We start from the raw sequence: 25,491 nt of genomic DNA on the forward strand, positions 1-25,491 counted from the left end.
CACGTGTGACATGTTCCAAATATTAGTGTAAAATTTTATAGGACATTCCAAGTACTAGTATTATAAAACACTTTTATAATTATTTGTAAAACTTGAATTAATCTTTAGCATTTGCCGAATTATTATTTTAAGATTCCATTGAGACATTCTAAGAACTTATGTAAATATTCAATGAAACATTCCAAGTACTTGTGCAAATAAAGTAGAATTATATTAAAACATTCTTAGTATAAAATTCCAATGCTTGGAATTTTAAATAAGATTTTTAGTATGAGGCGTTATAAGGGTTAGTGTAAGATTCCATCGGACATTCCAAGTAGTAGGTAGTATCTTCAGAATTCTAGCAAATTATTTTATTCAATTATTATTCCAATTTATTATAAGTATACCAGTTTTTGGGACTTTAAAGATTTCAAGTACTAGTATCTACAAAATTGTAAATATTTTTTTTAATGTTCCAATTAATTTTTAAAACATCTACAAATTTTTTATTTTAATTCCAAAATTACGTGCATTCCAAGTACTAATGAACGATGTCATCGAGAGATTCCAAGTACTTATGTATATACTACTACAATATTTTAATATAATTATACTAGTCTTTGGGACTTTAAAGAATCCAAGCACCTAGTATCTACAAAATTTTAAATATTTTTTCCAATGTTTTAATGAGACATTCCAAGTACTAAATAATTTACAGTGTTATATATTTTCATAATCCCTCTAGTGTAAAAATCGAATTAGACATTCCAAGTACTTGTGTAAATTTATTGAAGCAATCCAAGTACCAATGTAAAATTCCAAAGAGACATTCCAAGTACTAAATAATTTACAGTGTTATATATTTTTGTAATTTCTCTAGCAAAGTGCAAAACTCTAATTAGACATTCCAAGTACTCCTGTAAATTCGTTGAAGTATTCCAAGTACCAGTGTAAAATTTTAAAGAGGCATTCCAAGTACTTTATAATTTACAGTGTTATATATTTTCACAATTCTACTAGCAAGGTGTAAAAATTAAATTAGGCATTCTAAGTACTTGTGTAAATTTATTGAAGCATTTCAAGTACTAATGTAAAATTCCACTAATGCATTCCAAGTACTTGCTTGAAAATAATTTGCCGTGTTATATATTTTCATAATTCCTCTAGCAAGGTGTAAAAATCCAATTAGGCATTCCAAGTACTCGTGTAAATTCGTTAAAGAATTCCAAGTACTAGTGTAAAATTCTAATAAGACATTCCAAGTACTTGCATGAAAATAATTTACAGTGTTATATATTTTCATAATCCCTCTAGCAAGGTGTGAAAATCTAATTAGACATTCCAAGTACTCGTGTAAATTCGTTGAAGAACTTCAAGTACTAGCGTAAAACTCTAATTAGGCATTCCAAGTACTTCTGAAAATGTGAGTTTTTATATACAAATTATAATACATTTTTTAGAAAATTGTGTTTTTGAGATTCTTGAAATGAAGCATTCCAAGCACTTGCGGTGAATGAATTTGTTTATTTTTAGTAATAATAAGACATTCGTAGTAAAATTTAATACAAGTACTTCTGTAAATTCATTGCAGCGTTCTAAGTATTAGTGTAAAATTCTAATTAGACATTTCAAGTACTTGTGCAAATTAATTAAAACATTCCAAGTACTAGTGTAAAACTCTAATTAGGCATTCCAAGTACTTGAGTTAATGTGAGTTTTTTATATACAAATTATAATGAATTTTTAAGAGAATTAAGTTTTTGAGATTCCAATGAAGCATTCCAAGCACTTGCGGTGTTTGTCTATTGAAAATGAACTAGTAGTGAATAAATTTGTTTATTTTTGGTAATAATAAGACATTTGTAGTAAAATTTAATGAAAGCACTTTATCCACGAGAAAGCAACCCAAAGGTCGACCATTTAGTTTTATATAAGTTGCAGCAATGCCCTCGAAATTTGATTTTCACTATATTCGAAGTCTATAACCTCAAGTGAAAATTTGATATCATGCTGCCTGATATCGAGCATGGTCGGAACTAGTTTGTGTAGGCCCAAGTTCTAAAATAATTTAAATTAAATAAATATTTCCTAATTCGGCCCTGTATTCCGAAACTGCTTCCGTCCGATAGTCGATGGTCGTTGGTGTTTTGTAACACTTCTTGTTGTATGATATGTGGTAGTGGTCTCAGTAAACAATTCGACGTCGACTGAAGAACACTAGTAAATCTAATAATAAAATAATAATTTAACTATTAACTGAACTTCCTGTGATAATAATATAATGTGAAAATTAAAGTTTTAGTTCAAATTTTACAGTTTGTGCCAAATCTGCTGAGTTTCTAGTGAGATTCTTATAAGATTCGTACGAGATTCACACGAGATTTGTATGAGATTTGTGTGTTATGTGACATTGTGAAATTAATTGGACGATATATAATAATATAGTGGTGATTATTTTAGTATTTTGATAAGATTTTATCTAAGTGCTCCTAAAAGTTTGTGACCTTTTTATTAAGATTCTTAGCAGAATTATATTAAATAACTAGGCGAAAACTTATTGCTTAAATAAAATCTAGCGTTTATTAATAATCAAATAATTGAACCAAATATTTATTAACTTATTAAATATTTAATAAGTTACTTATTTTAAATTCAAAAAACGGCTAAAAATTCCACAGATTAGAATTTTGCAAGTAGTATAGATATGGTATAATTTTATACCGCCATTAGAATTTTTCAGATCTAATTTAATTAATAAATGTAAATATAATGCCGTTGATACAATTTTTTTACCCTTTGCAGACTTAAACATTAAAATAAAAAGTTATTTTATCTGAAGAATTTTAATCAGATTTAACAACTTTTAATTCATTACCGTTTGCAAAATTATTAAAATATTTTCTACCGATATATTATTATATTCTTATTTTTACAAGTTGTTATTTTAATGCCAATCATGGAATTCTAATTAGATTAAATACCGTTTGCGGAATTATATTAATACCGATTCTAAACAATTTTATAAATTTCGGAATTATTAGAATTCTAAGAATTATATTATTTTTTTTTAATTGCATTATTCTAATAGGCGTATACCGTTTACAGAATTGAAATAATATTTTATTATCGTTTGCAGAATTCTAATAAGATTTTATACTCTTTTCTACTTTAAAGAATTCTGAAAAAAAATTAATTTGATTTAATACAATTTGCACAAATATAATAATAATGTTTAAAGGTGTATATATTATTATATATCATTAGATAGTTATTAAATTTGTCTATAAAACTGTATATAACGTTTTTCAAACAAAATTCAATACGAATAATGAGTAAAATTTAGTATCTACATCTACATAATTATTATAAAATATAATAAGCAAATACCGTTTGCAGAACTGTAATAAGCTTCTACCATTTGCAACTTCAATGATTTTTTATAAAATTTAATACCATTTCCAAAATTATAATAATATTATTTTATTACCATATCATTTGCAGAAATTCAATAAGCTTATACCTTCTGATTAATTTTAATAAGTTTTGTCAGTAAAGTCCTTTCTTAATTCTCCAGATGACTTTTTAATTTTGGTCGTCAGTAGAGTCTTTTTTTCATTTTCTAGAAGATAGAAAAGATTTTTATTTTGGTCGTCAGTAGAGTCCTTTCCAGATGAAATTTTTATTTTGCTTTCTTTCTTAATTTTTAAGTGTCCTTTCTTGAGACGGCATTTATAATTTACTTGGCAGTAGAGTCCTTTCTTAATTTTCCAGATGACTTTTTCATTAGAAAATAATTAAATATTTAATTTTCAGAATTCCAATAAGAATCTTATGTGATTTGCCAAAATTTTCAGTTCTAGTGATGTGCAAAAGTGTGTTGTGATGTGCAGACTATTTTTAATTAATTTTATCAAATAAAATAGTGTTGTGAATAAAATAGTGTAAGATGCTGCTAAATTTTAATAGCTTGGTGCTGTTATCAGGTAATTTTAATATTATTTTATATTTTATTTATTATATTTAAGATAAGATTGTTGACTGACAGACTTGCTAGTAAGTTATTATGATGACTTTGCAATTTTTTATTTTAATTTTGTACTAAATGGGATTCACAGATTTATAAATATGAAAAAAAAAACAAACAGGTTAATGAATTTAAATGGACTGTTTTTTTTTTAATTGGTGACGTTGCATAACTATATATATATATAAAATATATATATATATATAATATATATATATATATATATATATATATATATATAATCGAATCGGACGCTTCGTTATCTCAAAAACTGTAATACTATTTTTGGCATTTTTTACTCCGTATCTCCAGAATGGCTGGACCTGCCTTCGCCAAAAACTAACCAGCACGTCACTTTAGCAATAAGAATCGAATGTCTTTTGAATTATTCAATTCGGTTGATCCGTGTTCGCAAAATCTTCGACGAAAATTTTTATCCGCACACACACACACGGGTATGCCAAAATGTTCAGAAACCTCTGAAACGTGAATACATATAAACAATTTCATTTTTGTTTTTTTTTGCGATTGCAATAACTTGTCCTAAGGAAAGTTAAAAATAATAGAATATTTTTCCGGAAAATCTAGTTGTAATTTCTTTGTCAGTATAGTTTATTTTTACTAAATATTATAACATTTACTATTTTGCTTGTCAGTAGAATACCTTTTCTTCTAGTAAGTTATTTACACTTATCAATAGTTCTTTTTTAGACAGACACATTGATTATTTTCAGTGAAATTTTACTAATTTTATTAAAAAAGTGAATCTCAACTTTTGACGGTTTGCTCGGCAGTAGAGTCCTTTATTATTTCTCATTTAATTTTGATAAAATATCACCAATTTGAGAAACAAATCGCTTGACTGTAGAGTTCTCTTTTTAAAAAATATGGAGGTAAAAATTGAAAAAAAAAACTTGGAAAAAACAATTGTTGCAAGATTTAGATTTGACTCGAAAAAGGACTCTACTTTTGACCAAACTGTAAAAAATTGATCCAAAAAATTCAAACTAGAGCAATTTTGATTTTCAGAAATGATTTAATACCATTTTGTTTATAATTATTACAAAAGCAGAAAATAAAGGAACTGACAAGCAAACGAAATCACAATTTTAAGAAGTTGTAATAGTATTAGTAACGAGTAGTATTGTGACTGTTTTTTAATTGATAATTATGATATATATACATACATATATATATATATATATATTTAATATATATATATATATATATATATATATATATTAAATTTTTTATATACTTTTGATGTTGAAATATCAATTCAGGGCAATACATCAATTAAAAAATTTGTATGACTTTAAAACATTTTTATTTTTTCCATACGTTTCGACACATAGTTTTGTGTCATCTTCAGTGAACTCTATTTTGAAGGCACAGATAAAAATTATTAATTAAAACTAATATATAAGAAGTGATATGGTATGAACTTACATGTGATTGTAATAATCCTAATTATTTCTTAATTAGGAAATAATTAGGATTATTACAATTACATAGTCCACTGAAAATGACACAAAACTATGCGTCGAAACGTATGAAAAAATAAAAATGTTTTAAAGTCATACAAATTTTTTAATTGATGTATTGCCCTGAAAACTGAATATCATATATATAGATATATATATATATATATATATATATATATATATATATACATGTATATATCGTGTTATTAATTATTCATTAACATTTTACAATAATTATTATTCAAATGAGCAAATGAATACGAATCCATAAACAATGGAGTCGCCGCCGGGAATTCCGAAACGATTTATATACATATTAATTATACATACATTTATATATATATATATATATATATATATACATGTATATATATATATATTTACATGTGTATATTTATAATTAATGAGTATATATAAATAAATAGTACACAGTAACCTCTCTTGGTAGTAAAGGTCAGGGTTTCTCAAAGATAAACTCGATAATGCGATTAATATAAACAATATATATGTAATATGTTTCTTGTATTCTAAAATAAGATTTAACTCTTATCAAACAAAAGTTTATGTTTTTGCCAGAAAATCCGATTTGCTAATTCTATGTGTCAAGTCATTCTGAATCGCATGAGACAAAATTCAGAAAGAATATGTGTTTATTAGATTGACTTTGCAACAAAAAAAGTTTTCTAAATAACGAACTTTAGGGGCCAATTCTGCGGTAAAATGACCGATAACATAACATTTTTAATAATTTTCTTAAAATAACTTACTATAAATAAGTTTGCAGTAAATAAATTAAATAATAAATAAATAAAAAATAAAATAGTTAATAGTTAATTTAGTGCATTTATAACATACGGTTTTAATGTTAAATACGCCTAATCGCACGACAAATAGGCATTTTCACAGTTTTCACTACCAATAAACAAGCATAAGATGCCATGACGACGCTATGTTATCGACTACATTGGCCTCTCAATTTGCACGTTAGTAGAGTTTTATTTCAAAAACAGATTTTAATCATTTTTACGTAGAATTATTATTGATTTTTTGATTATCATGTCAGTAGAATTTCTTTTTCCCTTGTATAATTTAGATCTTTAATCGTCAGTAGAGTCCTTTTCTATAAATTATTTATAATTTCATCATAAAAGTCGAAATTCGGTTTGCTCGTCAGTGGAGTTCACTTTCTACTATATACAAAATTTTAAACTTATTACTGAGTAAAATTATAAATTATAACTTACTAAAAAGGACTCTACTGACGAGCAAAAATCGAAACTTGATTTTTAGTAACAATTTATTTGAAATTGTAAAGTCAAAAAAGGACTCTACTGACGAACAAATCAAATCTTGATTTTAAGAACAACATTAGTAACAGTTTATTTGAAATTATAAATTACAAAAAAGGACTCTACTGACGAGCAAATCGAAAATCGATTTTTTGGTACAGTATTAGAAACATTTTGTTTAAAATTGTAAAATACAAAAAAGGGACTCTACTAACGAGCAAATAAATTCTCAATTTTTAGAACAGTATTAGCAACATTTTACTTGAAATTGTAAAAACAAATTAGTAATATTTTATTTACATGTATAAATTATTAAAAGGACTCTACTGACGAGCAAATAGAATCCCAAATTTTAGTAATATTTTATTTAGAATTGTAAAAACCAAAAAGGACTCTACTTTCTAAAAGGAGCAAATTATAAAAGACAAAACAAAACAAAAATCTAAAAATAAAAAGGACTCTACTGACAAGCAAATTAAATTTGGTAATTCAGCATAATGAAATTAGCAAAATTCTACATAAGTCAATAGAGTTTAAATAAGGACTCTACTGACAAACAACATTTTAGACGTAAATATAGTACTACTAATCTATATTGAGAAAAATCGAAAAGAACTCTATTGACGAGTAAATCGAAACTTGTTGAAGAAATTAGTTGATGATATTTTATCGGAACTTATAAATTACAAAAAATGACTCTATTGACGATCAAATCGATTCTCGAAATTTGTTACAAAATAAAAAAAAACACCTGAAACTACTACGAAGAAGGGACTCTACTGACGAGCAAATTAAATCTCAACATTTGCTTCTAACAGCAAAAAACGAATTTGGACTCTTGAATAGAATGAAATTAGTATTTCGAATAAATTTTGAAACATTTTACTTAGAAAGGATTCTACTGACGAGCAAACTGTAAGAAAAAGAACAAGGAAAGAAATGAAAATACAAAAAGGGACTCTACTGACAAGCAAACTTGCAATTTTTCAAATAGAATACAGACCAGTTATTAAAAAATGGACTCTACTGATGATTTAAATACTGATGATGTTGATAGAAAATTAACACTACTAACACGCAAATCGATTTCGATTTTCATTTTAGGAACTCTACTGACGAGGAATTGAGAAATAAATTTAAAATAAAATTATAAATTACCAAAAAGGACTCTACTAACGAGCAAACTGTAATAGACAAAAACATCTAAAGATAAATAATAATAAAAAAGAAAGAAATAAAAAAAACAAAAAGGACTTTACTGACGAGCAAGCTATAAAATACAAAACAAAACAAAAATCTGAAAATAGAAAAAATGATAAAAGAAGAAAGAAACTAAAAAATTCTACTGACGAGCAAACTGTAAAAGACAAAACAAAATAATCTAAAGATAAAAAATAATAAGAGAAGAAAGAAATAAAAAAAATGAAAAGGACTCTACTAAAAAGACATAATAAAAAAAATTGAAGATAAACAATAATAAAAGAAATAATAAATTGAAAATGACTCTACTGACGAGCAAACTGTAGAATAAAAAAAAACAAGGAGATCAAAAAAAAAAAAAGACGAGCAAATGGAATCTCAATTTTTGGAACAATATTTGTAATATATAATTTAAAATTATGAGGACCAAAAAGGACTACTGACGAGCAAACTGTAAAATGAAGAAAATCTTTTTAATATAGAAAAACAGAAAGGGATTCTACTGACGAGCAAACTGTAAAAAAACAAAACAAAACAAAAATATAAAAATAGAAAGAAAAGAAATCAAAAAGCAAAAAGGCCTCTACTGACAAACAAACTGTAAAAAAAACAAGAAAATCAAAAAACAAAAAGGGCTCTACTGACGAGCAAATCGAATCTCGATCTTTGTGACAATATTAGTAATATTTTATTTGAAATTATAAAGATCAAATAGGACTCTACTGACGAGCAAACCTTAAAAAACAAAACGGAACAAAAATCTAAAGATAGAAAAGTAACAAAAAAAAAGAAATGTGTAAAGACTCTACTTAAGAACAATCTGTAAAAGAAGAAACAAGGAAGGAAATCAAAAAGCAAAAAGAACTCTACTGACGAGCAAACTGTAAAAGAAGGAACATGGAAAAAAATAAAAAATGAAAAGGACTCTACTGACGAGCAAACTTTTAAAAAAGCAAGGAAATAAATAAAAAACGAAAAGAACTCTACTGACAAGCAAACTGTAAAAAAAAAACAAGGAAAGAACTGTAAAGACAAGAAGGGACTCTACTGACGAGCAAACTGTAAGAAAAAAAAACAAGGAAAGAAATGTAAAGACAAAAGGGACTCTACTGACGAGCAAATTTGCAATTTTTCAAATAAAATAATAATAGAACATTCTAAGTAATAAAAAAAGACTCTACTGACAAACAAACCGTATACTACAAAAACAATTCCATAACTTTCAATATTCAACCCTTTCCACTCCGATGCCTCTGATCTCAGAATTTGCGAGTGGAAAGGGTTAATACATTACATCATATCAAAATTACTAATTCCAATTTCTTTTCTCCTTCAGCCCTTTTAGTAAACCTTCAAACCACCATCCATTCCCAAGCCCCTCCGCCCCAGGGCGTCATTCCCCTGCAGCCCCAAAACGGAGCCCCTCCGCCGGCCGCCAATTGGGAACAGGTGACGAATTGGAACCCACGGATACCGCAAAGGGTGCCCCAAAGTGCCCCTCCTTGCCACCAGGGCCGGCTTTCGGAAAACGAGTGGCTTCTGCGAATAAACCGCCATGTGCCCCTTACAAGGACGAGAATCCTGCTAAGAACTCTTTGGCGGACGTCAGCAGGGCTGTTGAAAGGTTTTCGTTGGATTTGTTTGATGTAAGTAGAAAAATGAATTATTGGTTATTTTTATTATTAAATGGATGAATGAATGGTGTTTTGGAGCAACTCGGTGTACTTTAAAGTACTGTACGGGTTTGTAGTGTTTGTAAGTATGATATTTGTATAGTGCTCGTCGAGACCTTTCATTTGATACCCCACATGCCATATGTGACGTCACAACGTATTGACCTATTGTACTGTTCATAGTCCGGCAACCCATTGGTCTACTTTTGTTACATCTCTTGTAACTTTTGAATCGTTCGTCTGAGGTAAATGGAATATTTGGTGAATATGTTCTAAATTAAATTATCAATAATATTTTTGTTATAGAAACCTTACAACAAATTGATATGCTTTAAAATAGCAAAAATTTATTATAAAAAATAGTATATAACGTGTACTTGGATACCAATGGTTATAAATATGATATTTAGATAGTTCTCGTTTTAGACATTTTATTTGATACCCCACATGACATATTTAACATCACAACATCTTTACCCGCTGTACTATTTATAGTTTGGCAACCCATTGGTCCACTTTTTATTATATATTTTTTATTTTTAACTATATTTATTTTATTTATATTTATATTAAGAATGTTTAAAAAAGGACTCTACTGACGAGCGAAATTAAATTTGAGCCAGTTATGTAACAGCAAATGTTTTTTATCTAAACATGAAATGACTCTACTGACGAGCTAATATGACAAAAAGTGTTAAAACCGAAAAGATTATAATGTAAATTTGGATTTGACTAAAATATTAATGTTACAAAATAAAGGACTCTACTGAAAAGCAAATTGAACCTATCTAAATTGTTCACAAAAAGGACTCTTCTAACTATAATAGGACTAGATTAAAATATGCATTGAAAAAAGACACTACCGACGAACTAGTTTAGCAAAATAGAAGAACTCTACTGACGACCAATATTTGAAAACAATTATATCATCAGGAAAAGCGACTCTACTGATGAGCAGAGTAAACTCAGAAAGAAGGTGAATGAAATGTTGTATAGAAAAAGGACTCCACTTATGCAAAAGATAGTCAACAAAAAACTTCAAATTAAATTGACACTCAAACTTAAGGCAAAGAATTTCAGAAAAAAGGACTCTACTGATGAGCAAATTAAACTTGACGAAACATATTAAAAACGCTCAGGAAAAAAGATTCTAATAATTTCAGAGAAACCCTATTGCTTGTTTGACCCATCATTATGCTATTTTTATAGTGCTTGTTGAGACCTTTCATTCGATACCCAATATAGCTATATTTGAAGTAAAACTATTTAACTCATATACAAACACGAGTTCGGCAACCCATTGGTTTACTTTTATTAAATCTTTTGTAACTTTTGAACCGTTTGTCTAAAATACATAGAATATTCAAATTTGTGTTAAATTGAATTATCTACAATATATACTATTACACTATACTCTACAGCTACTTGGTGTACTTAAAAATGACAATATAAATTGTAAAAATTATTTGTACGGAACCCTGATGGTCTTTTGAGATTGTGAATATGATACTCGGATAGTGCTCGTCGAGACCTTTCATTTGATACCCAACATGCCTATATTTGAAGTAAAACTTCATAACTCGCATTTGACCCAATGTACTGTATTTATAGAGTATGATGACTTATTTATGTGCATTTACTTTGAAAAACTTTTATAAATTGATTATATAATATAAATAAAATATTTTAATATTAGTAAATATAAATAAGACTAAGTTTATCCATACTATAAATAGTACAGTGGGTCGAAATAATCAAAATAAATATAAAAAAATAATAATATAATAAAAATAAATTAAACAATTATTTAACTATAAACATATATGTACTTAAGAATTAGTTTGTATAATATTATATACAAGTCTAGATTAAACGTTCAATGAACGAATTCGGAAATGCACAAAGGACGTAGCGCACCAAGTGTCGAACAATTGCGTTAGAATTGTTAGCATAAGTCTAGAATTAAAAGTTCGAAGCGCATGATTAGAACTTGAACAAATAGATGTAACAAATAAAATGTGATAAAAGCTAAAATCATTATTAGTAATTCATTTATTTGCAACAATTAATTAAAAATTTATTGTTATTATTATTATTATTATTATTATTATTATTTTATTATTATATTATTATTACCAGTATTATTATTATTATTATTATTATCATTATTATTATTATTATTATTACTATTATTATTATTCTTTTTTCAGAAAACCGTCAAACAAGCCGGCCCAGGCCTGGACATAGTGATAAGTCCCTTCAGCGTCTGGTCGACCCTAACGATTGTGGCCGAAGGTGCCCTTCACGACACTTTTAACGAGCTCGCCAGGACGTTAAAACTACCTTTAAGTATAAATACTACGAGATCAGGATACAGAAGGATTTCGCAGGTGATGCTTGTTAATACTTCTACTGTAGAGTTGGAAGCTGCTACTGCTATCTTCACTGATAACAGCAGCCCGGTAAGTCATTAAAAGATAGAAGATATTGTGAAAGAGATAGGTGTATGTATGTAAATTCTAAAAACCGCCACAGTATTCCCCTTTGGATTTTTTTTAGATTTATTCAATGTTTGTGGTTGGTGTAGTCTTTGATTTGTTGTGCTTCAAGGAGCCCTGTTGGGTTTTTGAGGTTGTGTATTTGATACTTGGATAGTACTCATCGAGACCTTTCATTTGATACCCCACATGCCTATATTTGAAGTAAAACTTTTTTACTTATAATTGTCCTCAAGTTGCGCAACCCATTGGTCGCCCATATATTATATCTTTTGTATCTTTTGAACGGTTTGTTCGATTGGAATGCAATATTCGGCAAATTTGTGTTAAATTACATGAGCTATAATATTGTCTAATAATGTGAAGCCGTACAGCATCTCGTTATATGTGTTTGTGTAACAATTCTGGTTTGTTGGGTTTGTTACCATAATGTTTGGATAGAGCTCGTCGAGACCTTTCATTTGATACCCCACATGCCTATATTTGAAGTAAAACTTTTTAACTCATCCGAGTTCGGCAACCCATTGGTTTACTTTATTTTTTACAGAACTCCCTTTCCAGTGATGAAATTACGGAATACCTATTTTTAGTATCTATTGTTACTTAATACTAATTTTATTCTGAAAAAAAACCCAGTTTGCTCGTTAGTAGAGTCCTCTTTTTCATTACTTACATTTTGATTGTCAGTAGAATTCTTTTTAGTAATCAAATAATAATTTTACAAAAATTATTTCATATTGTATTCTAAAATTCGAGTTTATATTTGTATCATCAGTAGAGCCCTTGTATATTAACCTGGTATCAATTGTTATTAGAAAAGGACTCTACTGATGATCAAACCTAATTGAGATTATTAAAATAAAATTAGTGACAAATTTTATTATAAAAAGGACTCTACCGATAACTAATTTCGTAGATGTAAATACTTTTTTTTTAAAAAAAAAGGAACTCTACTGACAAGCAAACCAAATTTGGACATTTAGAACAAAATTAGTTATATTATACAGAAAATTAGAAATCCTTCATAAAAAACGATTCTACTGACGACCGAAATTCGATAAATATGCATGATTTGCTAATTTTTGAACTTTTATGTCAATTTTGGAAAATTTATCATTTTTGAGTAGTGGAAAAGGAACTCTACTGACTGGCATATCGAACGTGGAGGTTTGAAACTGTATTCATAGATTTTAACTAAAGGGACACTACTGACAAGCAAACAGTGAATTGTTATTTTGTTACAGAAAAAGAAATTCTACTGACGAGCAAACTAAGGGAGCAATTCTACTTCATAACATAGCGTTGTTATGGCAACGCTATCTTATACTTATTTCTTGTTAGTGAAACTGTGAAAATGTCTATCTATTTGCCGTGCGATCAGGCGCATTTTAGATATAAACAAGCAAGAGAGAATGTTATAACAAAATCATCGATGATGCATTCTTCCTTATATGTAAATTACGCCTGATCGCACGGCAAATAGACAGACATTTGATAGTTTCTCTAACAGGAAACAAGCATAAGATAGCGATGCCACTCTGAATGTAAAAATTGAAGTTAATAATTATTTTTTTCCAGATAAATTGCGACTACGAATGCCTCGTCGAATCCGTTTACAGAACAGACTTACGTTTCGTCAGCTTTCTAAATAATTTAATTTTATTTGATACCCCACATGCCTATATTTGAAGTAAAACTTTTTAACTCATCCGAGTTTGGCAACCCATTGCTTTACTTTATTTTTCACAGTACTTTCCCTATAGTGACAAAGTTACGGAATACCCATTTTTTATTAAATACATTTTTTTCTTGTACTCCTTAACGATCAGAGATCTGGAATATAAAAATTGGAGTTAATAATTATTTTTTGCAGATAAATCGCGACTACGAATGCCTCGTCGAATCCGTATACAGAACAGACTTACGTTCCGTCAGCTTTCTAAATAAAGCGAAAGCAGCCTACGACATTAATATGTTCATAAAAGAAAAGACGAGGAATAGGATTGACAGTAAGTACTAAAAAAACATAACCTAAGCGAAAATGTTTATCCATTTGCTGTGTGATCAGGCGTATTTTACATATAAACAAACCAAGAATGTTATGATAACAGAATCCTCGAACATGCCCCCGGACTTGTTTTTATGTAAAATACGCCTGATCGCACAGCAAATAGATAGACATTTCACAGTTTCACTACTTAAGTAAAATAAATTAGGGATGATTTTTAGGTTAATTTCCAATATCTCCTTCAATTTTCAACCGATTTTAACCAAATTTTTTTCTTTAGGTATTGTGGTTGAACAGGACCTCACAGATGCCAAAATGATTATAACAAACGCCGTATTTTTCAGGGGTCAGTGGACGACCCCTTTCAATAAAACTAACACGAAAGTCGAGAATTTTTATGATGAAACGGGGGCTGTCAAGGGTCAAGTTAATATGATGTACGACATAGGGTAAGTCTTAAAAAATCTTAATTTACTTTCTCTGTATTTGTTCTTTTCAATGAACATTTGCAAACATAAACGTAACATAAATTATTAGTCTATATTAAATAATAATTAATTACAAAGTTTAAACAAATTTTAATATATTTTTTTTAATAAACATATTTAAAAACTATTTTATTAGCTTTCTAATGATATATAATAATATATACACGTTTTTTAAATTTATTTTCAATTTGAATGTTTGAATCTCAACGGTCGTTACAAACGCGCGAACTTCACACTCAAAGTATTTTGTTCCAAATTTATGTGCAGTAATTTTGTTTCAACTCGGTTTGTTATTCAATTATAAAATTTAAACATTTTTTAAAATATTATTTTGTTCTGAGAGTTTTAAATTGTTATATACAGATTTTTAGATAATTTTATTATCTTTCTAATGATATATAATAATACATACATGCTAGAACAAATTATTAAAGAAATTGATCAAAGTATGAAAAAAATGCAACTACACAACTTCTGTATCATTATACAGAAATGACTATACAGTTTTAAAATCTAAACAATTTTTGAAATATAATTTTGTTCCAAATGTTATAAATTGTTATATACAGAGTTGTAGATAATTTTATAAGCTTTCTATTGATGTATTATAATATATACACACTAGAACAAATTATTTAAAAAATCGATCAAAATATAAAAAAATGTAACCAGCAGACATTTTCAGATAAAAGTCTGACTTCAGACATAAGTTAAAAATGACGTCAGTATTTAAAGTTTAAACATTTTTTTTACAATAATTTTGTTCCAAAAGTGACAAATTGTTATACACAGAGTTGTAGATAATTTTATAAGCTTTTTATTGATATATAATAATATATACACATAGAAACAAATTATTAAAGAAATCGATCAAAGTGTAGAAAATGTAACTATCACTTCAGACTTCAGACAAAATTAAATAACTAAATTACAAAGATAAATATAAAAAAGTGTCCTTTAATATTTGTTGCCGGTATTAATGAATATTTTCATACGTAACAAAATATTTTGTTAATAATACATATAAAACATACTAATTTTAGACAAATTTTAACAATATGTATTAAAATTATATGTAATAAATACTCTATAATGATTTTTGCATGAAAAACGCAAAAGTTCTAAATGTGAAACACGCTTTATGCACCTAAAGCTTGTAGCACGTTTAACCGGTCTCATATAAAACCACAAACGACTCGCATATACAAAAGTACAAGTGTGCATGCGGCTTTAGGCTAAAGCGTGCATCACACTATAAGAAAAAATATTTAGGTAATTAAAATAGCGAAATAAATATTTAATAATTTAATGATAATTTAGTAAATAATAATATCTTTCAACTTTTATTTCTAGGTACTATCCATACACAATGGTTCAAGGTTTAAATTCTCACATCATAGAAATACCTTACGGAAAAGAAAACAGGTTATCAATGTACGTCCTTTTGCCCATGAAGGGCGTTTTACTTCAAGATGTTCTGGGAAAAGTTAAAAGAATGTCAATTCACGATCTGACTTCTCTGATGAACCAAGCTATAGATGAATACGGTGACGAACTGGTGGAGTTGAGAATGCCTAGGTTCAAAATTTCGTCGGATTTGACGCTTAATATTATCTTGGAAGAGGTAAAAGATGGTTTCTGCTAAACTAGTAGAGATAGAGTTTTGGTTTTTATTGCGTTGGATTGGGGGTGAAAAAATGTGTTTTTAGAGTACCCACATGACTAGGGTCAGAGTGGAAAATTTGTTTTTTCGTTTGGTCGTCAGTAGAGTCCCTTTTTATCTAGTCATTATTGTAAATGAAAGGATTTTTTTATAATCCGGATATTTTTATTAGTTTGCCAATAAGCAATAATATCATCTTGGAAGAGGTGGGTAAAAATGGTAAAATATGGTTTCTGCTAAACGAAAAGAGATAGAGTTTTGGTTTTTATTGGGTTGGATTGGGAGGAGGAAAAGTTGTGTTTTTAGAGTACCCACAAGACTAGGGTCAAAGTGAAAAATCTGTTTTTTTTAGTTTGCTCGTCAGTAGAGTCCCTTTTTTCTCGTCAATATTGTGGAAACTTGTAAATTAAAGGTTTTTTTATAACCTTGATATTTTTAAATAGGCAATTGAAAAATCCATGGTTATTAAAATTGTAAACTTTTTTGTCTATTGCTTGGTAGTAGAATCCTTTTATTTTTAACTTCCCGTAGGGTAGTTATAGTAATGGGCCGAAAATCGAAAATGAAAATTTTTGCATTTCTCGACGTTTTGAAGGTTTCTGAACATTTTGGGCTGTTCATGACATACAATATTTTTGTAATTTTGGATTAAAAATTAATTAATTCAAAAAAAATTTTAATAAGAAAATGAACCAGGCTAAGCACAGTCTAAGCGCCACTCCGGTACAAATGCTTACCCGAGATAAAGATTCAGAGATAAATAAATTTTTGTCTTGTCATGAAACAAAAAGAACTCTACTGACCAGCAAATTCAGAAAAAAACATTTAGAAGAAAATTTAGAAAAAGAAACTCTACCGATGAGTAAAAAAAATTTTTTTAATACAAATGTTATACTAGAGAAAAAGGAATTCTACCAACAAACATAACATAATTATTTTTTTCATCAGAGAAAAGGGACTGTACTGATGAGCAAATTCGATAATTATTTCTGAAATGCCATTTAGGAAAAAGAACTCTACTAATAAGCAAATTGGGTTACTATATTTATTTTAATAACAATAATAATAACAAAACCGAAGTCTACTGATGAGCAAAATTTAAAAAACGTTTTGTTTTAATTAAAAAAAAATTGAATTGGGAACTAAAGAACTCTACTGACGAGCAAATTGTTTTGTTACTAAAATTTCGCTATATTAAAAAATAATGTACAGTAAAAGGACTCTACTGATAAGCAAATGTATTTTTCACTATATTAAGAAGATAATGTACAAGAAAGGACTCTACTGACGATCAAACTGTTAATAAAAGTGTTAAAAGAAAAGGGACTCTATTCACGCATAAATTAAATCACGTCATGTGGGTACTCTAAAAATACCAGTTTTTACCACAAACCTAATGGCACATAAATCAAAAGTCTAGCATTAAAAAGGACTCGACTGACAGGCTAGTTATAAAAAATGGTGTTTTTTGAGTACCCACATAACTGGGTTCGTAAAATTTCTCATAAACTAATGAAGATAGAGTTTTAGTTTTTATACCATTACGTTTGTGGTGAAAAGTGGTGTTTTTAGAGTACCCACATGACTAGGGTCAAAAGTTGTTTAGCGCCACTTAATGTTTCTCCTAAACTAATGAAGATAGAGTTTTAGTTTTTGTACCATTAGATTTGTGGTGAAAAAGTTGTGTTTTTAGAGTACCCACATGTCGGGGGTACAAATTACTGCAAATTAGTATTTTAGAAAGTATGCCCGAAGTATTCAAAATTAAATTCTGACATATGTAGAATTTAATATTGAATGTATGTTTGTTTGTATTTCCAGATGGGTATACTATCAGTCTTTGACCCCAACTATGCTGATCTTTCGAGGATTTCTAATAATAATCTGTATGTTTCAAGAATTATGCACAAGGCTGAGATTGAGGTCACTGAAGAAGGCACTGTAGCTTCTGCCGTAACAGGTGAATTTTTTTTAAAAAAATATTTATTTATTATTTATCTAGTATATAACATATTTTTCTGTATTATGGTCATTTTACCACGGGCGTCGCTTATAAAAAATTATAGGTATAAAAGAACTCTACAGACATCTTGACGACCTGTGTGTACGAGTGTCTTAGGCAACATCTAGTCTAGTTCAATTATTCATAATTCTAATTGGTTATTAGTTTTTTTTAGAAGTGCCTTGTAATTTTGAATCTTAACATTTTTGTTTTGCAAATTCTTGGGCGGTTAACTGGCTCGTCAGTAAAGTCCTTTTTCCTGCTTTAACTAAATGTGTTTGTCAGTTTTGCCTTTTTTTTAAAAGTAGTAAAACTAGTAAAGGTAGTTTTCTAAAACTAGTTCGCTAGTACAGTCTCTTTTATCATTCTAAGATACTTACAGTTTGCTTGTCGTTTATTTTTAAAGTAAATACATAAATTGAACTTATTTAAAAATTTGCGTGTCAGTAGAGTTCTTTTTATTTTATTTTGGTGTTTAAATTTAGCAAGCTAGTTGTCAGTCGAGTTCTCTTTGCTATATAATAATGATATTTGAATTTGCTTGTCAGTAGAGTCTCTTTTTCTTCTATTTTTAAATTTGTTTGTTTTACATAGTTGAGATGTGATGTTTATCGTTGCTCGTCAGTAGAGTTTTTTTTTAGTTTCATGATCTTCACAGTTTGCTCGTCAGTAAAGTCCTTTGTTCTTAGTATTGTTTCATTTGCTCGTCAATAGAGTCCCTTTTTAGATTTATGTTCTTTATTTTTGTATATTTTTTATTTGTTCGTCACTAGAGTCCCATTTACCTTTATACAATATTTACAGATTGCGTGCCAGTAGAGTTCCTTTTGTCATAATGATTTTCACAGTTTGGTGGTCAGTAGAGTTTCTATTAATTTTATTTATCATTGACAGTTTGCTCGTCAGTAAAGTCATTTTTCAATCTTCTGATTTTTAGTTTGCTCGACAGTAGAGTCTCTTTTTATTTCCATAATTTTTACACTTTGCTCGTCAGTAGAGTTCTTTTTTATTTCATTATTGTTAGCAGAGTCAGTACAGTTTGCTTCTCAGTAGAGTTCCTTTTCAGTTTTATGATTTTGATTGTTGATTTTATTTTATTATCAGTAAAGTTGTTGGCCAGTAGAGTCCCTTTTCTCTTGGTGTGATATTTACGGTTTGCTCGTCAGTAGAGTTCTTTCTATTCATATAATATTAAAAGTTTGCTTGTCAGTAAAACCATTTTTAATTATGATGATTTTTAAGTTGCTCCTTTTTTAGTTACACGATTTTTACATTTTGCTTGTCAGTAGAGTTCATTTTTGGTTTATATAATTTCTACAATTTGCTCGTCAGTAGAGCCCTTTTTAAGTTTTATGATATTTACAGTTAGCTTGTCAGTAGAGTCCTTTTTTACTTTTATAATAGTAACAGTTTGCTCATCAGTAGAGTCTTCTGTTTATTTCAGTAGAGTATCAGTAGAGTTTTTTTGACTTCTATAATTTTTACAATTTGTTTCTCAGTAGAGTTCTTTTCCATTTTTACGTAGAATGAATCTTTTCTTGGTTTTATCATTTTAGAGTCCTTTCTATTCATGTAATATTGACAGTTTGCTCGTCAGTAGAGTTCCAAAGTAATTTACTTGACTATATTCTACAATTTTACAAATAATCTAATAATAATATTTACAGTATTAATCCACCAGTATCTATTTAATTATATTTAATTCTATTTTTCAGCTGGTACAATCGTGAACAAAATAGCACCGCCCAGTTTCCATGCCAACCGGCCCTTCGCCTACTTCATAGTCGAGAAAACAACCAAGGTGATTGTCTTCACTGGCAAGTTCTCGGTGCCGCCGCCAGAGAGATTCTAAACTACAGACCAATTACAACTGGCCAATGGCCATAACTGGCCATTGGTCATTGGCCATTATGCAATAGGTAATAGTAATAGGTAAACTAATTAATATAATAGTTAATAATAATGATAATGATAAATGATAAATAGACGTTTTATACGAATCGTTTTATAGAAAAAATTGAAAATATAGAGAGAAATTTAAAAGGATTTTTTTATTTAATTTCATCGATTTCATCAAAAATTCACATTTGTCATCAGTAGAGTTCCATTTATTCTTAAGCGTCATTAGAATAATTTTTTCTCATACCGGTGGATAGAAAAGTTCTTTTGTTTTAAGATGCTCGTCAGTAGAGTTCATTTCTTATTTGCTAGGTTTCTACTTCATTTACCTATTTGTAAAGTCATTACTTTGCTTTTCAGTAGAGTTCTCATTTTTTCTTTTTTCTTGTGCTCGTCAGTCAGTCATATTAATATACTTATTTTTATTTTTTATCTAAAATTCATTTTGTTCGTCAGTAGAGTTCTTTTTCAACTGAGTATCAGTTGAATCCAATTACATCAGTTGAATATGAAAGTGCAAACATCAGTTTGCTCGTTAGTAGAGTCCTTTTTATTATTCTAACTATCAAGATAAAAATGTTGCTTGTCAGTAGAGTCCTCTTTTTATTTGTTCGGTTTCTAGAATTCAGTTTTTTATTCAGTAGAGTTCTGTAGAGTCTGTTTTTTGACTTCTTCTAAGAATTACTTGAATTGCGCGACAGTAGAGTCCTTTTTTCATCTCATATTTTAGTTTGCTCATTAGTAGAGTCCTTTTTATCCTTCTCACGATCAAGATATCTTGTTTGCTCGTCAGTAGAGTTTTTTTATCCTTCTCATTATTAGGATATTTTGTTTGCTGGCCAGTAGAGTCCTCTTTTTTATTTCATATCTAAAATTTATTTTGCTTGTCAGTAGAGTCCTTTTTTATCTCAATATCTAAAATTCAGTTGTCTAGACAGTAGAGTTCTTTCTGTCATTATCATGTTCATTTGATACGTTTGCTGGTAGAGTACTTTCTTTAATTTTCCTAAGTATTTAGTTTGCTCGTCAGTAGAGTCCTTTTTATCCTTCTCACAATCACCTTGTCCATTAGTAGAGTCCTCTTTTTTATCTCAGATCTAAAATTCTTTTTGCCCATCAGTCGAGTTTTTTTCCATCTCAGTATCGATAATTCAGTTTGCTCGTCAGTATAGTTCTTTTTCTTTTTCAAGTCGAAGTTGTAGTTTGCTTGTCAGTAGAGTCCATTTGAGAGAGATTCAATTTTTTTGTCAGTAGAGTCTTTTGTATAATCTTATTTTGAATATATAAAAGTTTGTTGTTCAACTTTTCTCGGCAGTAGAGCCCTTTTTTCCTTTCAAGTCGAGGATGTAGTTTGCTTGTCAGTGGAGTCCCATGTTTTTCTCATGTCTAGATTTCAGTTTGCTCGTCGGTAGAGTCCTCTCTATATATTTTCTTATGCTATTACTCAATTTGCTTAAAAACTGAAAGTGAATGAACGAAAATGAATGAAAAAAGAACTCTACTTACGTGCAAACTAATAATTATGCCATAAAAAAGATCCTGAAATACGTTTCGACTTCAACCCTTTGCCATCATTAGTTAAGTTTTATCAAAATTTATTGAAAATAAAATAAAAGGAAGCAAAATGAAGTAGTTAAAAATAATGTAAAAAGGTTAGAGAAAAATTAAAAATAAAGAACTCTACTGACGAGCAAATTCATATTCACAAAAATATTGGTAAAATATTTTGTAAATATAAATAAAACAATAATTTCAACGTTTAATACCAAACGCAAAATTATATATACCTGACGTTTCGACTCCTCACCTGTGCCATCATAAATAAATAAATATTTACTTATTAATATAAATAAAACAAAAACACAGTTGTACAGTTTTTAAAATTTATTAAACCAGACTCAAAAAAGATAAATATACAATAATTTATTTTTGTCAATTACAAATATACACACGTACATGTATATATATATATATATATATATATAAATGTATGTTGTAATATATAATTTAATATAATATAATATAATATAATATAATATATATAAAGAGTTGCTTCTTATAACACACACTTACTTTATAATAAATCTTCAGCTAATTTTTTTTTATATATTTATATATTTATAACAAAATTGACCGGAGCGGAATCGGAGGAGGACCGGAGTCGATGCCCGGAAAATTATATATACATATATATATATGTATATATTATATATATGTATATGTATATATATATATATATATATATATATATGTATATACGTTCGTATATATATATATTTTAAGTAAAAGTTGACCAAACTAACCTCAGAATGGACTCTACTGCAAAATTAAACAAATTCGACAAAAATAGTTTCGTTCAAAAGAAAACTCTACTGACAAGCAAATTAGAACTTGGTCTTGAAGAAAATTACTAGTAAAAAAATTTACAAATTCATTGTAGAAATGGTGAAAAGGACTCTACTGACGAACAAATTAAACTTGACTCAAACTGAAGGTTTTTTGACAAGACTAATAATATAAAAATTTAACAAAAAAGGGACTCTACTGACGAGAAAATTGATTTTAGATACTAAAAAATAATTATTAAAAAAAGGACTCTACTGATAGTAAATATCTAGAAAAACAAAAAAGAATATTAATACAAAAATTGTATAAAAAAGGGACTCTACTGACGAGAAAACTGATTTTAGATACGAAAAAATGATTAATAATAAATGAACTCTACTGACGAGCAAATTGAACTAAATGTAAATATCTCAAAAATAATAAAATAAATAAATAAAAGAGAATATTAATACAAAAATTTTATATAAAAAGGGACTCTACTGATGAGAAAACTCAATTTAGATATGAAAAAATAATTATTAAAAAATGGACTCTACTGACGAGCAAATTAAACAAGAAGTAAATATCTAAAAAAATAAAAAAATAATATTAATACAAAAATTGTATAAAAAAGGGACTCTACTGACGAGAAAACTGAATTTAGATACACAAAATAATTATTAACAAAAGAACTCTACTGACGAGCAAAATTAATCTCGAACTAAAAATCTGACTTAAAAAAGTTAAAACAAAAGATTCTCATACTAAACAAAAAAGGACTCTACTGACGAGCAAATTGAACTTGTCAAAATCATCGGAAAATTATTAACGAAAAAGGACTCTACTGACGAACAAATTTAACTTGACACAATTATTAGTAGAAATTATCAAAAAGAACTCTACTGAGGAGCAAATTAATTTTTTCAATAAAAATCTAACAGAAAGCCCTGAGATGACAAAATTATATTAAAAGGGACTCTACTGACGAGCAAATATATTCAAAAAAGAAAGTATAAAAAAGGAACCCTACTGACGAGAAAACTAAATTTAGACACAAATAATGATTTTCAATAAAGGAACTATACTGACGATCAAATTAAACTTTCTAATAAAAATCTAACAAAAAATCCTGACATTATAAAAGGGACTCTAAGACGAGCAAATATAAATTATATAATTTTTTTTTGAAATTATAAATCTGCGCAAATTAGCAAATCAGATTTTCTAGCCAAAAAAACAACATCTCTTCACATCATATTAAAAAAAATCTTTTAATTTAAAATCTTGCACATTGCACTAAAATTTTACGGTTCGTTGCCACAGCAAAGCGCGGCCGGGCCGGCTAGTATATACATACATACATATAATATAATATATATATATATATATATATATATATATATCCTTCTCCGATTCCTCTCGAGTACAAATCAACATAAAAAAAATCACATGGACTTTCAAAAAAGATGTTTGGACACCCCTGCTATAAATGCATCTTATCTTATCATCTTATCAATCATCTTATCTTATCAATCATCTTATCATCGACTACAATTTGAAAATATACTTCTATTAACATCTTTATTGAAATATCTAAAAACTATTTTGAAAAAGTTTTCCTCATGTGGCATGCATTTGTTTTTATTTAATATTATTATAATTATAATACATTAATGTAATTAATTATTATTAATTTATTAATTTAATAATTAATAAATTTATTAATTAATAAATTAATAAATAATTTTGTTTATTTGTTTATTTATATTTATTAAAATCTATCAATTAGTATTAATAAGGGGGCTGACAGACATTGATATTATTAGTAGTTTTTATTTATTTTTGACGGCACAATTAGATTCGAAGAAAAATTAGACGGGGGGCGAGTAAGGTTATATTTATTTATTATTATTAGTTAAATTCAATAAAATATCGGTTGTTTAATAATTTAAAGTTTGTTTTCGGGTTTTTTGAGCGTGTGTATATATCATAGTAGTTTTTTTTGCGTTTTGACGTATATATACGTCATAAATATGGTATGGCGTATATATACGTCATGTCATAATGACACGAATTTTTTTTATTTATGTTATTAATTTTTTAATTTGTTAGAATTTGAAATTTGCAAATGAAAATTTACGTATTTGTTAGGAATTCGTGAGATTTAATTTGCGTGTTAGACGTATATATTCGTCATGTATATGGCAGGACGTATACACTTGTCACTTTAGAAGGATGTTTATTGTCCAAATACATAAAGTGTATTTTGGTTGATAAATGACGCCAAGAATATTTCTTTTTAAATCTGCTGTTTCTTATGTCGCTATTGTATTTGACGTATATATGCGTCACTGCAAAAGAATATTTCTGTCCAAATTTGTGAAGTGGATTTAGGTTTATAAACAACACCAAGAATTTTTATTATGATATTTATTTTCAAATCTGTTTTTTGAGTTAGTAGCTATTTGTAGGTTTTGTAGATGACGTATAAATCCGTCACGAATTTTTGTAAAAATACGACTGATTTTGTATGACTTATTACTATGTAATATCTGTCACCGATTTAATTGAAATGGATGTTTTTTGAAAATGGAGATTTTGTGGAAATTCATATTATTTTTATCATTTGTAGCTAAGTTCTAGATGACGTTTATATTTGTCATTAATTTTGCTGAAATTGCTGGTATTTTTATTATCTTTGGTCAATTAGTTTCCGTTGTAATGACGAATTTTTAGTATATTTATGCAAGATTTATATATGACGTTTATATCCCCCACTAAAGTTTTTGAAATGACATTTTTATGCTTCGGCTATATATGACGTATATATTTGTCACTGATATTGTTGGATTTACTGATTTTTTGTATTATTTGCAAACAAAATATATATTTGACGTGTATATTTTTCAATACGGTTTTGTTTAAATGACCGATTTTATGAATTTTTGTCAAAGTT

General features: G+C 28.0%; 1 protein-coding gene across 1 annotated transcript; it reads left to right on the top strand.

Moving 5' to 3' along the window:
• The first annotated feature begins 533 nt into the window (after window positions 1-533).
• Window positions 534-20,236, top strand: LOC113378574 (serine protease inhibitor 77Ba-like). Its single transcript, XM_026619119.1, has 8 exons — window positions 534-553; window positions 9,316-9,625; window positions 11,863-12,114; window positions 14,024-14,159; window positions 14,439-14,607; window positions 16,000-16,270; window positions 18,131-18,269; window positions 20,027-20,236. Exons 1-8 carry the CDS (start codon window positions 534-536, stop codon window positions 20,161-20,163), a joined length of 1,434 nt encoding a protein of 477 aa, XP_026474904.1. The 3' UTR covers window positions 20,164-20,236.
• Window positions 20,237-25,491: the final 5,255 nt, after the last annotated feature.

This window comes from Ctenocephalides felis, unplaced genomic scaffold (assembly GCF_003426905.1).
Source record: "Ctenocephalides felis isolate EL2017-DRISC unplaced genomic scaffold, ASM342690v1 CF-g0.4_SCAFFOLD_01886, whole genome shotgun sequence".
NCBI classification, from domain to species: Eukaryota; Metazoa; Arthropoda; class Insecta; order Siphonaptera; family Pulicidae; genus Ctenocephalides; species Ctenocephalides felis.

What these genes read in the sequence shown, in the direction of transcription:
- LOC113378574 (XM_026619119.1), top strand. Translation starts at nt 534, where the DNA reads ATGTCATCGAGAGATTCCAA. An exon ending in TTTCGTTGGATTTGTTTGAT is followed by an intron (nt 9,626 to 11,862) that starts GTAAGTAGAAAA and finishes TTCTTTTTTCAG; the next exon opens with AAAACCGTCAAACAAGCCGG. An exon ending in AATATGATGTACGACATAGG is followed by an intron (nt 14,608 to 15,999) that starts GTAAGTCTTAAA and finishes TTTTATTTCTAG; the next exon opens with GTACTATCCATACACAATGG.